The following is a 23,783-nucleotide window of genomic DNA, read 5'->3' as shown; positions in this document are numbered from 1 at the left end:
CTGGTTCAGGTGTTATGTCACATTCAAGGTTTATTCAGTCTTTACATACAGTACACTGATTAAATGTACAGGGACTTTAACGAAGGGCCGTCACGTATGTTTGTGAACCTGCAACCACAGATTCTCTGATGGTGTCACCAAGTGGTAGGTTGTGTGTGCGTCATTCCTGGGTTCACATCTGCTTAGATGTGACTGTGGAAGCCAGGATTTCCTAAAATCTAACAAGGTCATCTTTCTTTTATAAATATTGGCCATGTGTCGCTTTGCTCCTCCCACTTTGCTGAAACATCAACATTCAGATCTTCTCCTTTCAGCCAGACCAATGATGGAGACCTTGAGCTCTAAGGAGCTGCTGTTGGTCAGGACATGAAGTAAAGAGGCCGTTTTAACTGAGTCTGCTGCAGACACATAGTTGAGAGTGAGCATGCCGAAGGAAGATTTCTGCGTGTTGAAGTGGTTCTGATCCAGTCCAGGAGCACCAGTATGACACAGGACTAGAGCGACTCAATGGAAATCCCTGCTGAACGTTTGGATAAATCAGATTTTTCATTGCCTTTTTTTGTTGCATTAAACACAGAATTTCCTTTAAAGCTGTTTAGTTTCAGTTTAAATGCAAAAATGTCTTAAACATTAATTGGTGAAGTTCTGCAGAACTTCCTCACATTGTGCTCTTTTATATTTGGAATGTGTCTTTTATTCTATGGCTTTGTAACCTGTGATGAGTAAGAAACCCTAAAATTCTTTTAAAATCCTCCACAGAGCTGCAGACGAGCCCGTTGCACTGGCTAAATCGATCTCAGTTCCCTCTGGCAGAAACAGAGATGTACCAGCGAGAGCTGTGATCATGAAGGAAACGGACTGCACGCTGCGTCCCGGAGGAATCGAACGGTCGCTTCATTTACTGCAGGATAATTCTACAGAGAATTTGATCGGAAACGTTGTGACCTGTAAACCGTTGCAGCCAAGCTGACAGCCTGGTAACAGTCAAAGGTGTGAGCTTCGCTTCTGCAGAGCTACATCAACAGTGATGCGTGGGCAGGACTTTGCTGGATTTAAAGGAATGTATCTGAAGAAGGTAAAGTCTTCACGAACACCAAAGAGCAGATGGCTCAGGCTTTCTGAGGAGGGTCCAACAGTATCAGGATTGATGAGGACGATGCCAACGCACAGTTTCTATAAAATGTAAAGAAGGTCCACTTCTACCAGTATAAAACGGATGTTTTCTGTCCTGAGTGTGCTTCCTGTTGTTCGTTTTCTGAGAATTCAGTCCACCTCAAATACACTTTGTGCTACAGTCTAAATCCTGGAATGTTTCAGCAGCCAGTCTCATAGCTGCACATTTAATATTCTGTGATTTCTTTCTTTTTTTACAGTACTTTTTTCACAAACCCTTCAAAGGAATATCTCATGAGTCAAAGCCCATGGTGGTCATTTTAAAGGTATTTTGTGCCATTTTCTTAAGGATGAGGGTTCACAGCATTTGTCACACTCTTTTTTGGACTGGCTGAGCTCTGTTTGGTCCAAAGATCTGGGTTTCATCTGCACACTAGTCATCATTCCTGTATAACTTCAACTGTAAAAATCTTTCTTTTTAGATTCTGTTGAATAAAACATAGAAACATGCTTATTATAGCTAATACACATGCAGTTAAAAAGTCTTGTAAATTTGCATATGACTTTGGCGAAGGAGGAAATATAATGTTTTTTCTGCTACTCTTATATTTCAACGCTCTACCCTTGATTTTCACAAAACCTTTAAAAAAAAAGTTTTCACTACATGAAAAACGTTGTTTCTTTTTTGATACGTTTCCATACAAAAAGAGCAACAAATAAAAATGAATCCAATAGTCAAAACAGGAAGCAAATAAGAAAAAGTTTGCATAATTCATTTCACACTGACAGACAGTAAAGCAGGCTGTGGAGAGCAGAGGACTGCTGGAAGAGCTGGGCTTTTACTCTGAAAGGGGAGGCAGTGTTGTAATCACAGGAGGTTTGAAGCACTAATGAACTCTGGGAAAGAGCTTGATTCTTTGGCTGATGTGCCCACCTGAAGGACAGCGGACTGGAGTTCCCGCTGAAGGAGACGTCTGCTTTATGTTCAGATCTTCTCCAAAGTGAGCGCACGTTGAGAGAGTGCATGTGTGCAATTCAGTAAAAATAGAACTCAAACCTGCACTGTCTCGGAGACTAATATGAATGGACTCTGTAGCAGCAGCCGGATATAGTTCCGGACTCGGCTTTTAGGCTTTTAAGCTTAAGGTCGCATTTAAGCCTTCACTTGAAGCACCGTTTCTAATGGGAAACCCAGCTGCTATTATTAGTGTTTCTGGCAGGACCTTTCAGGGATGTTGTCTTCGCTGGTGCATGCAGAGGACGGAGTCCATTTCACTGAAGATCCTGAGTATATCTAAACCTGGAGGGAATTACCTGTTAGATTCCAAAAGGCTGAGGGAATCTGCGGCTGCTTTAGCTGCTGCTAAAGTCAGCTCTGATCTGTTTACAAGGAGGAGACGCTGAGAAAGCACAGATAATCTGCACGCTGACCTGACTGAGGGACTTCTAGCTGTGGGGCTAGGGTCATATGAAGTTAAAAACGTACAAAAAAAAAACAGAAAAGTTGACTATGAAACTTATAAATCAACCTAATAAAATAGTTTTGGTGAGTGAAGACTAATTTAAAATAAGATCATAATAGTTTTTCAGTTGCATACATTTCCTAAACAAGTTTTTCTCTGTGTAACTGAGCAGCTTAGGTTTTACATTTAACCAAACCCATTTTGGTTTCTCAGGGTTGCTGGTTTTTGCGACTGCCTCCTGTCAGCTCCAGGTTTTTAGAAAAATCTGTGACATCCAGAAATGTTTTCCCAGCATTGGTCCCTGCAGTCCGCCACTCTTCCACTCCTCTTTCATGATCCGGGTGCACTGCTCTGTCCTCTTTTTTTTTTTACTGTTCTCTCTCTTTTTTTTCTTGCATGCAAGCTGATATCAGTCGGCACAGAAACAGCTAAAAGAAAACCACTGAAGTTCAAAAACACACGTGTCTTAATAAATCCTCATCAGTAACAGCTCGGTCATTCAGGAAACGTGCACATGCCTCTAGCAAACACAGGCTGCAGCTGGTTGGCAAAGAACAAATACTGTACAGATGTGTTTACAGTTTTCTTCTGAAGGAAACCAGCTGCACACCTTCACTGGTTCACATTAAAGCCCACAAACGCCTTCAAGTCATGACGTCCCTTCCATCAGTGAAAAGATTATTTGTGTTAAATAAAGAGTTTTTACATCTGATAAAGTAAGACTTTTCAACCACCCAAAAAATAAATAATTTGATTTGGATATACTCAATAATACTATGGTATACTTTCTATATGTTCTCAACAATAATTTGAATATATTAAAAATGGCACCATCTCTGGAAAATAAAGAAAATCTAAACTCATGGTTATGTCATTTACAACGTTTGTATAAAAGTTAGGGTTTCTTCTTCTTCCTGTATTTTTCTGTGCTCTTCTCTAACAGCAAGGACTTTTGGTTTGGATTCATGGGGGGATTACTCTAATTAACTGTTAGTCCATTTGTTCACTAAGTTTGTTCTGCTGCCAACCACGGAGTTCAGGGATGAAAGTGTTTATGGTAACTTCTCTCTGTTTGTGCTCGCATCAACTTTTGCCAAGAGACAGAGCATAAACACAGTCGGCTCTTCTCTGCTTTTGGCCTGTGACGTCATCTCAGCAGAAGACACCACGCTGGAGGCAGACCAATGAGCCTCCAGAGAAAAGATGGAGGAACTTAAAAATATGTCCGTTCTTCTCTCCTCCGTCTTTTGGTTCACATGCTCTTGTCCCACCAACACCCCCCCCCCCAACAAACATGGGTTGTGACTGCTCTGACAGTTCTTCCGTTCCTCTGTTAATGATGTTCCTCTGTCCTATCCGCTCCCCCCCTCCTCTTTTTGGTGAATCTGATGGAGTCCAGATGAAAAGCACCATGGGATGCATCAAACACCGTTGTCACTTCTCAAAGAATACAAACAATTCCTCCTAAGTTTTTCCTTTTTTTCCATTTCCTCCCTAACTTCTTGATGACTTACGCCTTCCCTCCAAAGGGCAGTGGAGAAGCTCATGGATTATTAGGATAAAAGTATAAAAACAGACTGAATCTCCTCACGAGATCCCTGTTCGTGTGTTTGCTAGCAGACCCAAATACTTTGTCATTTACTGTATTATTCATTTTCCACTGCCCTTACATTCTCTTCATCTCCATCATCACCAAAGGATTTTTGTTTTGGCCTTTAATCCTGAGCAAATGAAAATCATAATTCCTTCTCTCTCCACATCCATCCTCTCCTGTTTTCATCTTCATCGTCAAACGTAGGCCGATTCGCTGGACTGAGTGCGTCCCAGGTTGGGCGGCTGGGACAAGTGGGCCATGTCCTTTTTTCTGATCTCGCAGATGGATTTCCTGCGAGCCTGGACGCCCCGGATCGCTGCCTTGATCTTCCGCCAGCCCAGGTGGTTGAGCTCGGCTAAATTCAGCACAACGCAGATGCCGCTCACTGCAAACATAAAAACCAGGAAAACAGTCTTTTCCGTGGGCCGGGACACGTAGCACTCCACTTCCTTGAGGCAGGGGTAACGGTCACACTCAAAAATCCCAGGCACGCTGAAGCCATACAGGAAGTATTGGCCTGCCAAGAAGCCAATTTCCAGGGCGTTTCGGAACACGACCTGAATGATGTAAAAGCGAGAGATGCCTTCTTGCCGACGTACTTTGGAGCTCTTCCCATGTGTGAGACCTCGCGGGGCGTTGGGAATCTCCTTAACTTCTAAACAGTCAGGCTCTTCCTTCCCCCCTCCCCCATCACCACCGTGCTGCACTAAAATCCCATTTATATTGCGAAGCTTTCGCATTCCATCTCTGCCGCCATAGTCCTTCTCCATGATGGGATAGAGGAAGGAGTACCGGCGGTCTTTCTGCTTGGCTGACTGGTGAACTGAGTAGGTGATGAAGCAGAGGCTGGGAGTGCAGACCAGGATGATCTGGAACACCCAGTAGCGGATGTGGGAGATTGGGAAGGCCTTGTCGTAGCAGGCCTGGTTGCAGCCTGGCTGCAGAGTGTTACAGATGAACATGGTCTGCTCATCCTCATAAACCGTCTCCCCAACTATGGCCACAATCAAGATGCGGAAGATGACCACCACAGTCAGCAATATCCTAAGAGAGAAGCAAACAGAGACACTGTTAGTGTAGCCAAAGATATAAAGGTTTACTGCAGAGGAAAACAGAGAAATGGTCCTTAAAGTTCATTACAAAAGTCAAAAACGAATCACTGCGACACAGTTCCACCTTCTGTTGGAGCTGGGTTTGGTGTTTCAGATGTCTCACAAGAAGTAAAGCACAGAAGTAAAAGACAGTAGTGATGGACAGACTGACAGATGAGGTTATCTCTTGTGAACCATGATGGTGGGTGGAGATTTACGGTGAGAACAGCCATGTTGTTGGTTTAGATGCACAGACAGGAGGCAGAGCTGAAGTTAGCACAGATGAAGATGTTGTGGTTCTCTTTAGGAGTGACCAAGATGGAAAAGATCAGGAATTAGTCCATCAGAGGAACAGACCGAGATAAATGTTTTGGAGATAAATGCAGGGCAGCAGACTGAGATGGTTTGGACACATTAAGAGGAGGAACAGTTATTATGTTGGTCAAAAGATGATGAGGTTGGAGCTAGCAAGAAAGACGAAGGCTAAAGAAGAGTTTCATTAAGAGAAAGAGGGCATGAGAGCGGAGGAGGCAGAAGGGAGGGTAGGAGGCTTTGCTGTAGCACCCCCTAAAGGAAGCATAAGTAGTGTGACGAAACCCAAGGTGTTCGATGTTTACCTCTCTTTGAACTTACAAATACTTCCATGGTATTTTATTGGGGATTCTGGTTTTTAGAAGATATGACTTTTAAATTATTGAACATTTCAAAATAAAATTCATTTTTGCCTTGATTGGTTGGTTTTTACAGGTAAGCTTCATCCACATGTAAACCCTCACCATCACAGATTTGAAAAATGAGGTTACATCCATTAAAGGTCATTGGGAAAAATTATTGATTACTAAAAGTTCACTTAACTCCTAAGATGACCCGTTAAGACATTTGAAATGATTTTCAATTGAAGAATGAACAAGGCCTTAACGGAATTGAAGACCTTTGAAGCAAAGAAAAAAAGTTGGAGAAGGTTCTCCTTCATCCAGATAACGTTGTCTTGAAGTTGAGTCATGACTCAACTTCAAGACAAAGAAGCAAAGAAAACCAACTCTAACTTACTGATTTTACCCATCAGACTTTAAAGAAGAAAAGTAAATAATTAAGGAGCACTCTGAGGACCACTCTATAAGGACATAAAGGATCATTTGGAAACATCTGAATCAGGTTTAGAAGAAAAAGAAGACTATCAGTGCAGATGGCCCTGGTGTGTCAGCCCTATTGAAAACTGTAGATGATGAGCTGGACACTCCCCACATGTTGCTGTCATTCATGGGGTCAATAGGAAACGTTACAACCATTAGAACATCATCTGTCTACCTAGAGTGTTTTCTGTATATTAACGTCCAGTTCAGAACAAACACATATTCTGCACACTCCTCAACTTGAAAAAATAACATCACTGCCATGGCAACAGGTAAAGGTTAAGATGAGCTATTTCATTTTGTGGTTATGAAACAAAGAGATTATTTCTGACAAAATACTTGAGTCTGTGTTTTGTCAATACTTCATAGATCCTTAGAGCACCTTCCAGAGAAACACCTCATTAAGGTTATTATAGGTTAACAGGCTCCTTGTGGACAAACATCCTTAAGTAAGTCTGAACAATGCAGAATGAAGAAAAACTTTGCTTCCTGTTTCACAGCAAGCAGTGATTTACAAATACACTTATTTCAATGATTGTCTGACAGCATTTCCCCTGGTTACCATATGATAGATTCATGTGGTCCCTACTGTGCCTCCACGCTGTTGACACCATGGTCATTGTATCAGATGACCAGCTCGGATTGTATCATTCCACTGACCATTAGGAGCCACTCGATTCCCAGCTTTGGTTCATCATCAGTGAGTATAGGAGCTGGCTTTGGCACGTTCTCCTTCCAACTGCTCATGAGTTGGATCCAGATTCAGACCAGAACCCGGATTTTTCTGGTCTTTTAACCAGTTCTGGGATGGGAGGGTGGGAGGGGTCTCCACACCGCTGTACCTGAAACACCTGAGGAGTCAGACTGCATCAGACCAAACTTCCTCTGGGCCGATGAAGAATCAAAGACATGAACCTTTCTACTGGGGGAGGCGTTTAGGTGGTCAGTGAATCTCACAAATGAAGAACGTTTTTAAAAATTTCTGATACCAATCTGTCCGCCTCTGATCTGCCAACACTGTGGGGAAGGGGGTTGGGTGGGGGGTTAAAAATGAAAATGCCTCTGCCCTTGTTGTGACTCCATTAAGGAGCTTAGTAAATCCACACACGTGCACCAATACATGCATGGACACACACACACGGACATCCATGCAACAAAGCTCCACAAGGACAGTTAAGTGTTTGAGAGAGAAGTTCAAAAAGATGCAGAAGACGAGTTCCAGTTAAAGGATTAGACTGTCAGTAAATAAACTGCAGCTCAAACATCTTGAAGCCAAATTAAAAGAACAACCTGCCAGAACGAGGATGGGGGGGCAGGGAGGTTAGCGAGGAAAACCAGCAATGGCAGAAAATCTCATCATGGAGAATGAATTATATAATAGCTTCTGCACGCAAACCCGCTCCTGTAATCTGTGGTAGGGCTGGGACGGGGAGTATTCTTACATTAGTTCTTCCTTTTTTTTTGGTTTAATGCTATAAAACAGCTGCAGATTATCATAGTACAGCAAGCTCCGCCCCCATCCTGCCTCACTTTGATCTTTCCTTGACCTTTTTTTTCTCACCTTCTTCTCCCTCCAGTGATGCACACCTCCTCTTTTATCTCTAGTTAAGATGACAGAAACTAAATTACAGCTTCACACCAGCTGACTTATGCCCCCCCTGACGCCGTAGATGTGGATGGTCCACACAGCAGCAGCAGATTTGCCATGGAGGGGGGGGTCGCTGCAGGCTGCATTTAACCTTCATTTCAGGACCTTTCTGAACAAAACTCTTCGTTTTGATGCAGATACTGATCTGTGTGCCCCCCTGCAGGCAGCTGGTTCGCAGCGCTGTCAGTGAAATGAACATCAGCAGATGTTCAGTCAAAGGACGGAGGGCAGGAGCCTTTTCTGCTCATCAGCTGCACATCATTTAACACGCTGAAGCTTTTCTGGCCTCAGATGATCTGCTGCTGATCAGTGAATAATTTCAGACTTTCAACTTTTTCTTTTTAATTTTCTGCAGTTTCATTACATTTGGTGAAACACTTTTAGTTTTGGGCCTAGTTCATGTAAAAGAGCCAAAAGCTTTCTGTCAAACAGAAGGAGCACAGACCTCCCCACACCACCACCACCACCACCACCACCACCACACAAACACACACACATTCACAGAGACACAGAAACAAATCTCTGATTTCTATATTTTACTACAAAGATTCTATTGAAGCTGTTCTGTTCCATTTAAGCCTCAGTTTGTGTTTGATTTGATCCTTTTATGACAAAAATATTCTCCACCACCTCCACCACCTTCACCATCTCCACCATCTTTACCATCTCCACATCTCCACAATCTTCATTGTCACCATCTTTACCACTCCAATGTCGTCACCATCTCCATAATTTTCTTGTGTCTACCATATAAACAATCTTCACCATGTGCACCATCTTCCGCATCTCCTACATCTTAATGGTAATATGACAGAAAAAGCTGCAGAAATGCTAAAGTGGGTTCAGCATTCTGAGCTGCAGCTGAATTTGAGGGTTTAATGACGCAGCACAACTGTTGTGTTGTTTGCTCTTTCTGAGAAACTCACTCACTGTGTTGTGAGGCAGCAGAACTAATGCTGAGAGCAGGAAGGCCTGTGAAGTGATTGAGCTGTGTGAAGAAGGAGGTGATCTGTGAGGAGCTGAAGGTCAAAGGAAAAATGAGGTTTCAATATGTGGGAGAAGCATTGACTGTACAAGAGAACTGGACTAAGCGAGTGACGTTACCCACAGCAAAATGAAGTCAATTCATTCATCTTCTTCTGTTTGTCCCTTTCAGGGTCACAGGGCTGCTGGAGCCAATCCCTATTATGGGCGAAGGCAGGGGACACCCTGGACAGGTCCCCATTCTGTCACAGGGTCTCATATATCACACACCCATGCATACTCACATTCACACCTAGGGACAATTTAGAGTTTAATGTTTTTGGACAGTGGGAGGAAGCTAGAGTCCCCGGAGAGAACCCACGCATACACGGGGAGAACATGCAAACTCCACACAGAAAGGTCCCCCATTGGTGTTCTGTTTTCAGGTTTTGTTTTGTTTTCAGGTCCCCCAGCCGGGACTTTAACCAGGGGCCTTCATGCTGTGAGGCAAGAGCACTAACCACTGCACCACCGTGCAGCCCAACTGAAGACAAGTCAGACAAGTCGGTCTGAATCAACGTTTCTATGGCAACCACTGTCGCTAATCAGGAGTAATCTTGTTCAAAGTCCGCACCCCTTCCGCCGAAAGCGGCTCGGGAAAATATGTCAATCCAACATTTTGAACATTCAAGGTGGGGGTCAGTGGGCACCACATGCTTTAATTGAGGCATCTGATTGGTCAGTTTATAACTTGAATAACTTGCAATAAATACAAACTATGAAGAAAATTAGGATTAGCAAGAACCTGTTAAAAAAGGGTAGTAGAGCAAGAATGGTTATTCTGACAAATGGAATGAATGTTGTAATGATAGCTTCTTCTTTCTCCATAGAAGTCCATTTTGGCTTCTTGGGGCCAGCAGGTACTTCCTACTTAGAACACGAGGGAGGAGGAATCACTCAGTCCAGTTCTCATTACAGTCAATGGGGAGAAGACACGGTAACAAGCATCTGCCCCCCTCTCTTCAATCCCTCCAACTCAACCTTCCTCTGCTGGTTACCACGGCAACAGGCAGGGGGCCTAAAATGAAGATGAAAGGAGAAGAAGATGTGCCTTCTAGAGACCAAATCACCAAAAGAATAAGATTTTTCTACAGAGAGATAAAGGAAAATAGATTGAAACGAAATTGATTCAGGAGGGAATTCTTAAACCATCTTCATGGATTTTATTTGGAAAACTTGAAGAGGTCGATGAAAATAATCATTGAATAATGAAAGTGAATCCTCTAAAAATAGACTTACAAGGATTCAGTTTAAAGATTAACGGTTTCCTGGACCTCCACAAACAATTAAGATAAAACAGTTAAAGAAAAAGGAAACATCAATAACTTCATTTATTTGTAATATATTCCACATTTAGGAGAAGCCTTTAAGCAAAGATGCATTAAACTTCCAGCTTCTACCTGAAGAAGAGTGTTTTTATAGAAACTGGTGAATGATAATTACTGAATAAATGTGAGAACCTGTGACATTTATTTTAATATTTATAGACAAACAAATTATCTAAATAACTTATTTGTTATTTGTTACAGATCATGGCAGCAGTAAACAGTTCACAGTTTAACTTTCTAGTTTTATGTCCTTCAGCTGAAACCTGACAATGAATGAATCACATGTGAGCTGGAGGTTTCACTGACATGTTCTTCCATTATTCAAGAGAATAGTTTCTATGAAAGATGTCATTATAATAATTGCATGTTTTGTTAGATTTTTTAGAAATTTTTTATCTTTATTATTTTATTTGAAACTATAAATTATGATATTATCAGAATAATAAAGTAGCTAGATAGCTTGGTTGGCGAAGTGCATAACTGAAGCCCGGGAAATCAGGGGTTGTTTCCCATGAGGGACAATAAGCTTCATCCACTGGGGGTCCTTGGGCAAGACCCTATGTGCTACTGCCTAGCCACAAGCGGGACCCATGTCTGAGTCTTCCTGTGCCGGTCCCCAGCCTGGATAAAACACAGTATTGTGTCAGGAAGGGCACAATCTCTACCAAACCACCTGTGTGAATCAGTGGAAGCTGCTACCTGTGGCGACCCCTGAAGGAGTATGCCGAAAGGTGAAGACCAAAATTAGAGAAATAATAAAAGTAAACTAAAAAAGTGTGCAGGAAATTCTTATACCTTAAATATGTATTAACTTAAGTGATAATACAAATGTGGAGAAATGTAATAACATTTAAGAAACTAAATGCTTTTTGATGAGCTGGCCTTTTCTCTTTAGAGACCTGGGGCCTCATTTATAAACGTTGCGTACGCACAAAAGAAGGCGTACGCCACTCTCTACGCAATAGTTGAGATTTATAAAAAGCAAACTTGACGGGAAAATGTGCGGTCCTTCACGCAAGCTCTGACCCAGGCGTACGCACAAAAACGGGTGAAATGAGAAACGGCGACACCGTCGGCAGATGGAAGAAACACGTGAAAGTGAAAATGACAATACTGCCTCTCAGAAATAACATGAAGACTTCACAAAGCAAGTCTTACAATTAACAGCTACACCAACACCCGTTTGATCGATCAGCAGTGAAACAAACAAAAAAAAATCAAACGAAAATTACAACAGAAACTTAAATGAACACATATTTGCAAAAAGAAAAGTGAAATATGTTCTGCAATATTGGCATGTAGTGCAATTCATCCTCATAAATAATATAGTTAACAGAACGAAATAATGTACAAAACTGATATTCTCGTCAATGTGTCCGTCTGGTGGAGCAGATATAGTCAAAGTCAGCTTTATTGTCAAATATGTTGCATCCGTAAGACATACAGCACAGATGAAATTGCTTTCCTCCCACCCCACAGTGCAAGCAGCATGTACAATAATAAATAAACGACTTACGACTTAAAATACATTCTTTTAAAAACAATAAATCCTTGAAACCCAAAAAGATAAAGCCAAAAAAAAGCCAAAAAACACTGAAGGTAGGGGAGAGAGGAGCCGCTGCGTGTGCACGCGCCGCCAGATGTGTGCGAATCAGACAGACGGACGGACGGACGGACGTATTAATTGTCCACTGGGGAAAGTTGTTTTCATATTAAAACATTTCTTCATAAGCTACGGAATTATGGTATTCATGCATATGCCTTTAGTTTGTTTTATTTTTGATAAAACAATGTATGGCGTATGTCTCAACCATTCAGAAAGCAACAAGAAATTACATTTGCGCGGAACAATTTCCCATTTCCACGTCGATTATTACCGACATCTGTAGCTTGTCAGATGTAATTAAATGGATGGAAATAAAATGCCCCATCACAATGCGTAATGACGCACAATGGCTGATCTTGTGCTCTTAGAAGATGTGGCAAATGGAAGAATTCGGAGTGAACGCATCTTTAGACAGCAAGAAGACTTGCTGGCAAACGAGGACGAGTGGCTTATGAGCCGGTTCCGACTTATTCGAGCCGTCCCTTTGGACCTCTGCGGGCCTTTGGGGGGGGTGTCACCCGGTGAATCTGGCGCGTCGGTGTCTCCCTCCGCCTCAGTCACCACACCCCTTAAGGGATTCCCCAATTATTGCCGCCAGTCTCTCAAGAGGGGTCAGCTCCGCTGCCCCCCCCCCCCCCCCCCCCCCCCCCCCCCCCCCTTGGCAGACACACTCTGGCGATGCAGCGCCAGACGCTTTTTTGCCGCGACTTTGATGTCCGACCATTTCTTTTTTACTTCGGCCACGGTCCGAGGTTGTGAGGCTACAGCATTTTCACGTGCCTTTTTGGCATTAGTAATGCCCACACTTTGCCCTCCAGACAACACTTTTCTCCTCTTTTCCACCTCGTCAACGATAACTTCTACTTCACGTTGAGTGAAGTTACGTCTTTTTGATTTCCTCTCGGTGTGTGCCATGGTTTCGCAATCAATGAATATTCATTTGTGGGCGTTTCACTGACTATTTATGGGCAACTATAGGCGTGTCATGAAGCCGCAAATGCTGCGCAGCATTTAGAATTGGTTGTGATTTATAAAAGGAAAGATGCGTAGGATGTGCGTGCGCACGGTTTTATAAAGGGGCCTCATTTATAAACGTTGCGTACGCACAAAAGAAGGCGTACGCCACTCTCTACGCAATAGTTGAGATTTATAAAAAGCAAACTTGACGGGAAAATGTGCGGTCCTTCACGCAAGCTCTGACCCAGGCGTACGCACAAAAACGGGTGAAATGAGAAACGGCGACACCGTCGGCAGATGGAAGAAACACGTGAAAGTGACAGTGTGTGCCAAATCGTGCTGGCATGTGCCGTGCTACACAATGTGGCACAGCTTAAAAACGTGCCTCTACCCCCTGGCGCTGATTGCTGTGTTGGCCCCGACCCTGGCGCGTCGGCGTCCCCTCCGTCTCAGTCAGGTGACTGAGGCGGAGGAGGACGCCGATAAGGGGGACTTAATAGGGATTCCCCAATAATAGCGGACAGTTTCTCACCAAGAGGGGTCAGCTCCGGTGTCTCCCCCCAAACCCCCCCGCCCACCCCCCCACACGTGGCGGACACACTCTGCCGATGCAGCGCTAGACGTTTTTTTGCCTCGACTTTGATGTCCGATCATTTCTTTCATTTCTTTTTTATTTCGGCCACGTCCGAGGTTGTGAGGCTGCAGCATTTACGGCGTCTGCCACCGTTTGCCACTCAGACTCACGTGCCTTTTTGGCATTAGTAAGGCCACACTGTGCCCTCCAAACAACATTTTTCTCCTCTTTTCCACCTCGCCAACGATAACTTCTACTTCACATTGAGTGAAGTTACGTTTTTTTGATTTCCCCTCTGTGTTTGCCATGATTTAGCAAGCCATGAATATTAATTTGTGGGCGTTTCACGGACTATTTATGGGCAACTATGGGCGTGTCCTGTAGCCGCAAAAGCTGCGCTGCATTTAGAATCGGTTGTGATTTATAAAGGGAAAGATGCGTAGGATGTGCGTGCGCACGGTTTAATAACTCCGAATATTTCTGTGCGTACGCACGTCCTATGTTTCATCCGTACGCCACTTCTGACGCAAATCCTACGCAAAGTTTTATAAATGAGGCCCCAGAGCACTATGATGCATTTTCAGTGTTTTCAAAAGTCCACAAAGAGATTTTTAGGATCTAAGGATTTTTTGATTCATAACAAAAAATTAATAAAGAAACAACAGTGACTGGATGGTAAGAACGGTCAGAGAATCTGCAGTGTTTTTGTGTTTGACTTGTGTGAGGAAAGGTCTTCATTCCGTAGTGTTTGGTGCATCTTCATATTTTTGCCCTGGTCTGTCTTCTCCTGCTTGTGTGTTGAAGACAAAGCTGAGACTCAGGTACGACAGGCACTACAGGTTTAATCCTGGATGATCATGCTTGGACGGACGCTCTCCTCGCTGACAGTTTGTTCCTTCACCAGTGTTGATCGTGGCTCGAGGTTCCCGGCAGGTCACCTGGCACGGGTCTGGATCCAGCTCCACACAGTTTTCCAGAAGGCTGGTTCCTGTGCTTCAGGCCAAGGACAGAAGGAGAGAGAGGGCTGTGCCCTCCCCCACCGACAGGCCAACACCTCCAAAGCACGCACTGGCTTTACCGTCACGCTCAATGCGAATAAATGACACCAATGCAACTGCTCTGTTATGAGCTTCTGTGCAGCCTGGTAACTTTATCTACTGTGTGTGTGTCCTCCAGCCAGAAGAAGATCATGTTACATCTCCATCCAATCAGCAGGTTAGGATCACCTCTTCAGCCTTTGTGTCACAGCCTGCGTTCAGACTGAAGGTTTGCTTCTCTGACTCACAGAAAAAGAAGAAACATTTCTCAGGTGGACCTTGATGAGCATCAGGTGCTGTGGAGCATGACTCCGTCTGTTGTCTGTCAATCAGGCAACTTGGAAAAAACAAAAATGATCTGCCAGAAGTGTGAGCGGGGCATTTTGATTTAGTGTTGGGAACATTGTGTCAAAAAGTAATCAGTTACAGTTACAACACCAAATAACCACTACCCTTTAACTGTTTATGGGATTGATGTTATTCCAACAGATTCTGCGTGCTCTTTTCTTAAATAGACCAGCCATTCAGCAGTGCTCTTATGTGCTGCCTCTTTCTCCCATTTTCTTTTCCAGTTCCGTTTCCAGCCTTGGTGGGTCTGCTCTGCTGTGATGACCCTGCCACTGAGCGTACACTTTCTTAGGTTGAGTTGGATCCTTTGCGTTATTTTAGAGCTGTTTACTCATCCATTCAACTCTCCATGTCAAAAACACAAAGTCAGTTTTGAATTAAACCGTGAATGTTTTGTACCTATCTGTAAATAGCAACACACGTGTTGAATACGTACATCATCAGGTTTGGTAATAAGGGGTGGGAGCAGACAAGATTTATCTTCAACCGACTCCTTTTCAAGCACACTGTATTATTTTGTCTTTTAAACCACTGTGTGTTGACTTTTTCACTTGTTTTGTGTTTGAAATAAACTAAACTAAACTAAACTAAACTAATTGAGAGGTTTATTCTAGTTTATGGAAGTACTGGTGTACCGGTATATTAGATATAAGGTAACCCATCAATCCACAGTGGGATCATGTTGCGGCATTACAGTTAAAAAGCAAAATGATTCAATTTGTACAGTTAAGAAATAAGGATGTAAAATGTTTCACACTTTCAGAACTGTACTTCAGTCTAAAAAGCAAACTGACATGAAAACACTGATGACCTTTCTTTCCTAATTCATTTCAATATGATGAAACTCGGAACATGTCATTATCTGACGAGTCAGCACATCAGTTTGACTCCAGTTTCCATGGCGATAAGAGTATGTTGCCTTGGAAACCTAAGGTGAGTTAAAAACCAGAGACAGACTTTCAGAAATTGTTCCATCTTTACACCCGGTTAGAATGAAAATGAGATGGAGGGGGTTACCATGGCAACAGATCAGTCTGCAAGTTATTTGGGGTAAACTGTCAGGTTAAGGTGGAGGGGTGAGGACAAAAGCAGAAGAGAAAAAAAGGATGAAGGGAGATGTGAGGGGGGGTTTACAGAGGGATAACTGTAAGAGAGAGAGAGTGGAAAAAAATGATGGCTATAATCCAGATTAAATCAGTGGATTTTGGACAATCCCAAGCTTGGGCCGTCACATCAATGCCAATTCCCCCCCCCTACCGCCAGCGTCCACCCGTGCCAAGCTTAGACCTCAATCAGCTCTCTGGCACATGCAGGGAGCTTCAATGACACAAGCTGGGAACAACCCCCACAAGCAGCAGGTAGCTGCATGCTTCCTGCTAATCCAGAACCAGAGGATCCAGAACACGAAAAAGAAAAGATTTGGATGAACTAACCTCACATCTCCACTGGAAGTTGTCTATGGTGGATTCAATCTAGAAAATGAATTTCCCTTAAATCTGCATTTTTACTTTAGAGGAAAGCATCTCCAGTGTTTGAACCCGAGGGGTCTGTGTTTTACTGCTAAACATAATGATCCATTCAAAGTCCCACAGATCGTCTGTTACACTTTTAAATTCAATGCAGTTTTACATGCAGATTTCTGTATAATGATCACATTTAGGCTCAACATCTGCCTGTTAATATTAGATATATAAAAAAACTCAGCAGAACTTTTTTTCTAATTCCATTTGTTTCAAAAATACTTGATCATCTCATCGGGGAAATTCCGGAACATGTTGATCCTGTTGTTTGTTTCAGCTGGTTGGAGTTCATATTTTGGGCAGAGCCAACATTAACTTGACGAGTCACATGGTGTGTTACACTAAACCATCTGCATGTCCTTGGATAGGAAAAATCTCTGTAACTGTGATGCTGTATGTGCTCCACGCATGTCCTCAGGATCAAATCCCCGAACCAGAGCCTACCGGACAAGTCCAACTTTTTTCTCGCTTTTTCTCAACTGAGGCAAACAAACACAGATTCACATTTCCCAAATGTCACACTGATGCCTGCTGGGAGATTCCGTCACAAACAGCAGTCAGAAGCAAACTAACGGCTGTCTTTCTGCTAGTTTTAAATCAAAATGTTTCCCTTTTGCTTCACAGAGCCGTCTACCAGGTTGTCTCTGTGTGGAGTTGGCTGTGAGTCTGGTGTGAAGGCAGCATATTGCCATGAATCCGGCAGACTATTCCTTCAGCTCTTTGCTTCATTAAATAATCTGCAAAAGACATCATGTGACTGTGTGTACGTCTTTATGTGTGTGTGTGTGTGCTTGCATGCGTGCGTGCGTGTGTATGTGTTCGTGTGTGGATAAGTGTGAAGAACACGCTACAATCTTCTTTGGGGACAGTCTGCAGGTATGTTACGAGTGTTTGCTGGCATGTTTTCTGCAGTCTTGTTTTTTACAGCCGTGTTTTTAGCAGCCGTGTCTTTGCAGCAGTGTTTTCCACAACCGTGGTTCCTGCAGCCGTGTTTCCTGTAGCCGTGTTTTTTGGCAGCTGTGTTTTTGGCAGCAATGTTTTCGGCAGTCATGTTTTTTACAGCCGTGTTTTCAGCAGCCGTTTTTTCGACAGCCGTGTTTTCAGTAACCCTGTTTTCTGCAACCGTGCTTTCTGCAGCCGTGTTTCCTGTAGCCATGTTTTCTGCTGCCGTATTTACTACAGACACGTTTTCAGCATTTGTGATTCCTGCAGCCATGTTTTCAGCAGCCGTGTTTTAGGCAGTCATGTTTTTTACACCAGTGTTTTCTACATCCGTGCTTTTAGCAGTTGAGTTTTCAGTAACCGTGTTTTCAGCAGCCATGTTTTCAGCAGCCGTGTTTCCTGCAGCCGTGTTTTTGGAAGCAATGTTTTCAGCAGCCGTGTTTTCGGCAGTCATCTTTTTTACAGCAGTGTTTTCTCTGTTTTTTCCGCAGCCATTTTTTCGACAGCCGTGTTTTCAGTAACCGTGTTTTCTGCACCCGTGTTTCCTGTAGCCATGTTTTCTGCTGCCGTATTTACTACAGACACGTTTTCACCAGTTGTGTTTCCTGCAGCCATGTTTTCAGCAGCCGTGTTTTCGGCAGTCATCTTTTTTACAGCAATGTTTTCTACATCCGTGTTTTCCGCAACCGTGTTTTCTGCAGCAGTGTTTCCTGCAGCCATGTTTTCTGCTCTTGTATTTACTACAGCCATGTTTTCAGCAGCCTTGTTTCCTGCAGCCGTGCTTCCCGGCCTGCAGCGTTGTGAACAACAGTGAGTCAGACGGTCTGGTGTCCCGGTGCGGATGGATGCGGCCGGTGTGATCATGGATCCTCGTGTGTGGGTTATGTGGAGTTAATCACAGGCTGATCCTGCCTCTGGCCAGCAGCTCGCCAACAGAACTCTCACCTCATTTACCACAGATCCTCATTAAGAGAAACTGCAGCAGCAGAGCTGAAGAGGCAGAGGAGAGCGTCCTCTTTATCTTCAGACTGGAAGACGATTTCATTGAAATGAAAATGCAAAGTTTTTGATGCTAAGTAAAACACAAAAGAAGGATGTGATGATCTCTCAAAGACAACGATGGCTGTGCAGAAATGCTGCAAACTGCATGTCATAAAACAGTCTAAATAAAGCTGGCAGCTCCAAGCGCAACCTCACTTCAAATACCACAGCTTCACTTTGATCCAAAAAAAGACCACAGTTGGTTCATTGTTTTCCACTTTAGATTTTGCATTTCAGGGAAATTGGTTTATTACCATTTCCCGCCTCGTAATTTCAGCAACTCCATGTGCTGTAAGCATTAGCAGAGCAGATCAGGAGCAAGAGCACTAAAACAAGCAGATGTTCCAGAACTGACCAGCTTCAATAATTCTGCTAAAGCTGCTTTGGTTTCATGTCATCTGTGGCAAATGAAGCTCTGAGAGGGTGGCATTGTGACAGACAAGTACTTCTAAGATCAGGAAGTCTGTGGCTGCACCTGAAAACCAGGTGAACCACCTTTAGAAACCCTCTGCTGGCCAAAGCCAACACAAAAACAGACACCATGAATTTCTCTGCTTCGTCTCAGTTTTAAAATTCCATCTCATGAGTTTGACTCGACTGGTTGAAAAGATTGGAAGAAGACACCTGGAATAAAGATGCAAACATTTTTGCAAGCTTGAAGCCATTAAAGCCGGCTTCCTTGAAGTCCAGAATAAAGGTCATGATAATGCAAAAGACAGATTTAAACCGGAAAGCTTATCACAGATCTGGAAAAGAACGTCATGAAGGCCTTTTTAACATGTTCAAGGAAAACAGGAACTTTAAATAGATTTTAACATTCCAATCTTAGAAAATCATTTGAGATTTGTGAAGCTTTGGTTATAAAACACAATAAAACTGAACCGGAATTTCACTGAAGAACAGAACAAAATCAGTTTTCATCCAAAGCATTAGACTTGATCAGTCTGTAGTAACTTTACAAAAAAAAAAAACTCCTTTATGAAGAAAGTTCTGCTAATTCTGGTTTGCTCTGTTGGATGAATGTGTCCCTTTAACACTGACCTGCCCACAGCCAAACTAAACCAATGAAGCCCACTGACTGTCAGCAGCAGCCTCATCCTCTCCTGCTGTCTACATCCCGGTCATCCATCAGGTCTTACATTACATTTTTAGACCTTTTCATCATCATACCTATCCAAAATTAATACACCAGATTTTCCTGATTTTGAGCAGCAGGTGGTCAAGTTACATTGAATTTCTAAAGAACTAGTATGGACCATGTGAGGCCCCTTTAATTCTAAAGCAAAGAAGGGCTGAAGGTCTCCTCAGGGGACAGGCCACCAGCCAGGCGAGAACATTTCGCTTCTTCCTGTGACTCCTATAAACACAAGTGCAGACTGGTCTATGGGAGGATGTGAGTTCTCCACAGGGGACCGTGGAACAAAAGCACAGTGAGCTAAAGGTCATGTGTCAACAGCCTGCGATCCTGCACAGACATGATGGCATGCATGTCAACTGTAATGCGTGCAAACATAGGGGTCTGCAAGAGGCAGGGGGCTTCAAAGTTTTTTGGAACATATTTGACAACCCCCCCCCCCCCCCCCTCCCAAAAAGAAAAAGAGACGCAGCAAATATTTCTCCGTTCTATTTTCGAAACACCTCTGACAGCTCCAGAACTTTTTTAAGCTCATCAAGAGCTTTCTGAGGATCCTCAAAGCTTGAATACACATCAAACAGTGTTAGCCCTGCGTCTGATTGGCTGACAGTTGGACAGGGTTGCATCAGCAGGTTTTTAGCCTCATGAGACGCAATGAATGCAGGGACTAAAAATATATGCAAACAACAGAAGTGAGAATGCATCTTTCTGGAGACAGCTCTTTCGGAGCACAACAGAACCAAAAGATCTTAAACAGACCAATCCCGGCAGAGAAAAACCAACTCCAGTCGTTCCTGAAAACCTCACTGGGAGAAGGAAGGGAAATGAGCAGGAGGCGGTTTCATCTAATTCCTGGGTTATTGGTTGTAGTGCTGAACCCCTGATCATCTGTTTGTGTTGATGGGGTGGGGTGGAGAGTCCCTCTGCTCTGTGATAGAACAGTGATTAACTGCTGTTTCACTTCTGTTCTCCTTAAAGGGGATTTAAAAACTGGACAGGTTCTGACGGCTTTAATAACCGTCCAGACTATAAGGAGACCTGAGGGTCCGATTACAGACGGCCGGTCTAAAGGCGTTTTCATTAAGATGCTCTTTGTTCCATCAGGCTCCACTTTTATTGCAACAATGGAGATCAATGTGAGCGGGAGGGAGCATCGATCTGCACGTTTGGCGGTTTGATCAACAGCAGCTTGCAGGTGAGAACTCGCGGCGTGACGGATGTGTTGGGAGTAGTAAAGCGGCGTGTTCCTCATCACTGTTTATCCTCCGGGGCTCTGCAGTCCATCAGCGTGCCCGCTGCTCATAAAAGCAGACATAAATCACTGACAGTAAGTGAGTACACTCACACAGCGCCGTGCCCACAGAGGGGCTCAAACACTCAGAGTGTCTGCTCATGCACACGCTCTGACCCAAAAAGGGAATCTCTAGAGCGCTCTGTAATCTCACACTGACTTCCACTCCCCCTGATGTGACTCATGTATGACCAAGGACTCAGACTGTTGCCATGGTGACAGCACATCCCCCTCAGGGACTGCAACCTGTCCGCGGCCCCCTCTCCCAGGACTGTGGCTTGGTTCACCAATGAACACATGAGAGTGGCAGCGCCTGGACCAATGGCTTCAGGACAGACGGAGTATTAGTGTACATTTATGGAAATTTATGACGGCCCACACAAGGCCTTCCGGACCTTCAGGAAACTCAGCAAACTGCTGCTCACAAGTCCAAGACGAGGAAAAGCATCTTTATTCACTTCACATGAATTCCGCTACTGATAACTAACAAATAGAACCACCATGAAAAACAACACAACCCATGTTTATTCACTAATGGAAATTGTGTTTTTTGGTGTTTTTAACATGTCCTTGCAGCATTTTTCTCATTATAAGAGGACAGACATTAAGAAAAATGAGCTCAAGATTGCATTTCTGAGTATCTATTTATTCAAATCATTATGAATCAGGAGTAGACAAAAAAATAAAGTTTGAATATGGTATATGTATATGTGAACTGGCATCTGCATCAAAACGTCATAACTGGATAGCTCCAATATTGCTTGCCATTTTTTTTGCACAGCTAATGTTAGCTTGGGGTTATAGCGGAAGAGAGTGTAAACAAAGGGATGATAGGAAATGAGGGTGGGCTCCATGCCAAAAGTCCCCAAAAACAACAGTTTTTTTTTCATTTTGGCTAAAAAAATGGCATAAATATAATTAAAAGACCACTGGGAACGCTTTTAACCCTTGTGCTATCTAAGATGACCCCACCCTTACATTGACGTGTTCTCCCTCCCATTACAAAGGTGGATAAAGGTGGAAAGATTTCATGTAATCCATGGATACCAATTTGTGAAGATCACAAATTATTGAAGAAAAAAGGTTCAGAGCACTGTCTAGTGGGTCCAGATGACCCAACTCCCAATGTTAAAGTGCCTAGGATAGCACAAGGGTTAAAATAGATCAAAAGATGATAGTAGTCTGACTTTAAAGTCCACAACAACATCTGAGGTTTCCAGAGACTGAAGCTGTTCAGTCAGGATACATTTTCCCTATAGGAATCAGAAAAAGGTCTGCCATTGTTCTGAAGGACTATCATGAGAAGAACATCAGCATTGATGTTCCTTCCATTGAGAACATCAGGGCCTTCGCTTTATATTGGCAGAAATCAATGGAAAAGTATGAAAGTGTGAATGCCTGAATGACATATTAGTTCATGGGGGGGGGGGGGGGGGGGGTCTGAGGCATGAAGACAAAGGTCCACCGTTGGTCCATCCTCCTGCCGTATTGTGTCTCAGTGTTTAACCATAACCTGTCATCTGTGGAACATGAATGTGTGTTTTTGTGCTGCATTGAAATGGTGACAAATCAACACAATACAGTCAACGAGAGACCATCACCTTGGCAACGGTTCATACCAAAAGCGCAGGACTCTGAAGACCAATCGTTAACGCAATCTCCGTTCAGTTTCTAGGATTTTTACACATCGCAGGATGTTACATCAGCAGAGACCAGACGGCAGGTGATCAGATCATCAAACCTCTGATGAAAACCTGCAACCATGTGCCCTGAGTGGATCGCACCATGTTGTCTCAACCCCCCCCCCAGACTGTGAGTGTCCACGCTTAGACCTCTACACCTGTCTCCTCCTAACCCTCCTGCAGCCCCACTCCGCCTGTAGGATGGGTAAGTATGAACCTGGGGTGGGGGCAGGGGGGTTAGTGCATACCACGTTCGTTTCTAAACAGCTTTTGAAGCTGCTCCTGCCTAAAAGTCTGATTCAGTGAGAGGTACAACAAGGACACCATCATGAAGACCTCTCTGGTGCCCCCTAGAGGAGAGATGCTGCCCCTCGTGGCTGTTGAAGCTGCCATCATGTCACTGACAGACAGGGATTAAGACATTAAAGCGCCCCCTCCTCAGGAGTTCCTGAGAGTCCCTGCTGGAACGCTGTCCCCCTGCAGATCCAGAGGTGGACACATGGAGACATCTCACCCCAAACCCTGCACTCACCTTCCTATCATGGTGGAGTGCTGCTGCACCGCAGCCTCCAGGAGGCGCTCCAGGATGGTCCATTCTCCCATGGTTGGAGTCAGGAGGCATCCACTGGGCACGGGGATCAGGATGGGGGGGGCTCCCTTTGAGTAGAAGGAGTGCTGCTGGTACTGAGGTCTTCAAGTCCACTTGTGTTGAGTATAGAGGTAGAGAGTGCAGCTGCACGCAGCCTGAAGTGTGCGTGATGTTCTCTATCCACGCACGCTCCTCCTGTCCTCCACCTCTGGCTGCTCCTGACCTCCTCTTACCCCCTCACCAGCTGGGCTGTCATGTGCTGTTAGACACACCTGGTCTAACGGAGAGGAAGCAGGAGGACCTCCATCAGCAGCTCTCCTCTCCTCCACGCATCACTGTACGAGTCATGTGAGCTGGAGGAAGGAGTCATCTCTGCTCCTGCTCTCCCGCTGCGCCCTCTTCATCGCCGCTGTCTCCTTCCTCCCTTCGGTCTCTTCTTCTTTTCCAAGGCTTTCCCGCCTCCCTCCTGTTGCTTCTTTCTCCCGGTTCGGTTCCGGCAGACTACGAGGAGCAGAGCATCGTTCTCCTGCTCCGTCTTCCCGCGTGAGGCCCCCCTCCGCCCTCCTCTCAGCGTGTTTTCCGAGCGGCGGCTCCCCTCTCTTCTCCTTCCTTCATCTCCTCCACCTGCCTCCGTCTCCCTCTTTCCCTGTTCAAGCCAGTCGGCAGTT

The 23,783-nt window shown here is 44.1% G+C and overlaps 1 protein-coding gene across 1 annotated transcript; it reads right to left on the bottom strand.

Annotated features, from left to right (window-relative positions):
* Positions 1 to 4: 4 nt before the first annotated feature.
* gjd1b (gap junction protein delta 1b) lies at positions 5 to 23,783 on the bottom strand. Its single transcript, XM_004075456.5, has 2 exons — positions 23,059 to 23,783; positions 5 to 5,214 (listed from the first exon to the last, which is right to left on the bottom strand). The coding sequence occupies exons 1-2, from the start codon at positions 23,127 to 23,129 to the stop codon at positions 4,365 to 4,367; spliced, it is 921 nt and encodes a 306-aa protein (XP_004075504.1). The 5' UTR covers positions 23,130 to 23,783; the 3' UTR covers positions 5 to 4,364.

The sequence above is a fragment of the Oryzias latipes genome, chromosome 13 (genome assembly GCF_053564925.1).
Source record: "Oryzias latipes strain Hd-rR chromosome 13, Olatipes_Hd-rR_3.1".
Taxonomy (NCBI): domain Eukaryota; kingdom Metazoa; phylum Chordata; class Actinopteri; order Beloniformes; family Adrianichthyidae; genus Oryzias; species Oryzias latipes.
The sequence above is the reverse complement of the archived record's forward strand: the minus strand, read 5'-3'. Positions and strand labels throughout refer to the sequence as shown.

Bases quoted from the DNA above. Each gene is read 5' to 3' on its own strand.
- gjd1b (XM_004075456.5), bottom strand. From the start codon at position 23,129: ATGGGAGAATGGACCATCCTGGAGCGCCTCCTGGAGGCTGCGGTGCAG. The intron at 5,215-23,058 runs GTGAGTGCAGGG...CTTCTCTCTTAG, and splicing joins CACTCCACCATGATAGGAAG to GATATTGCTGACTGTGGTGG.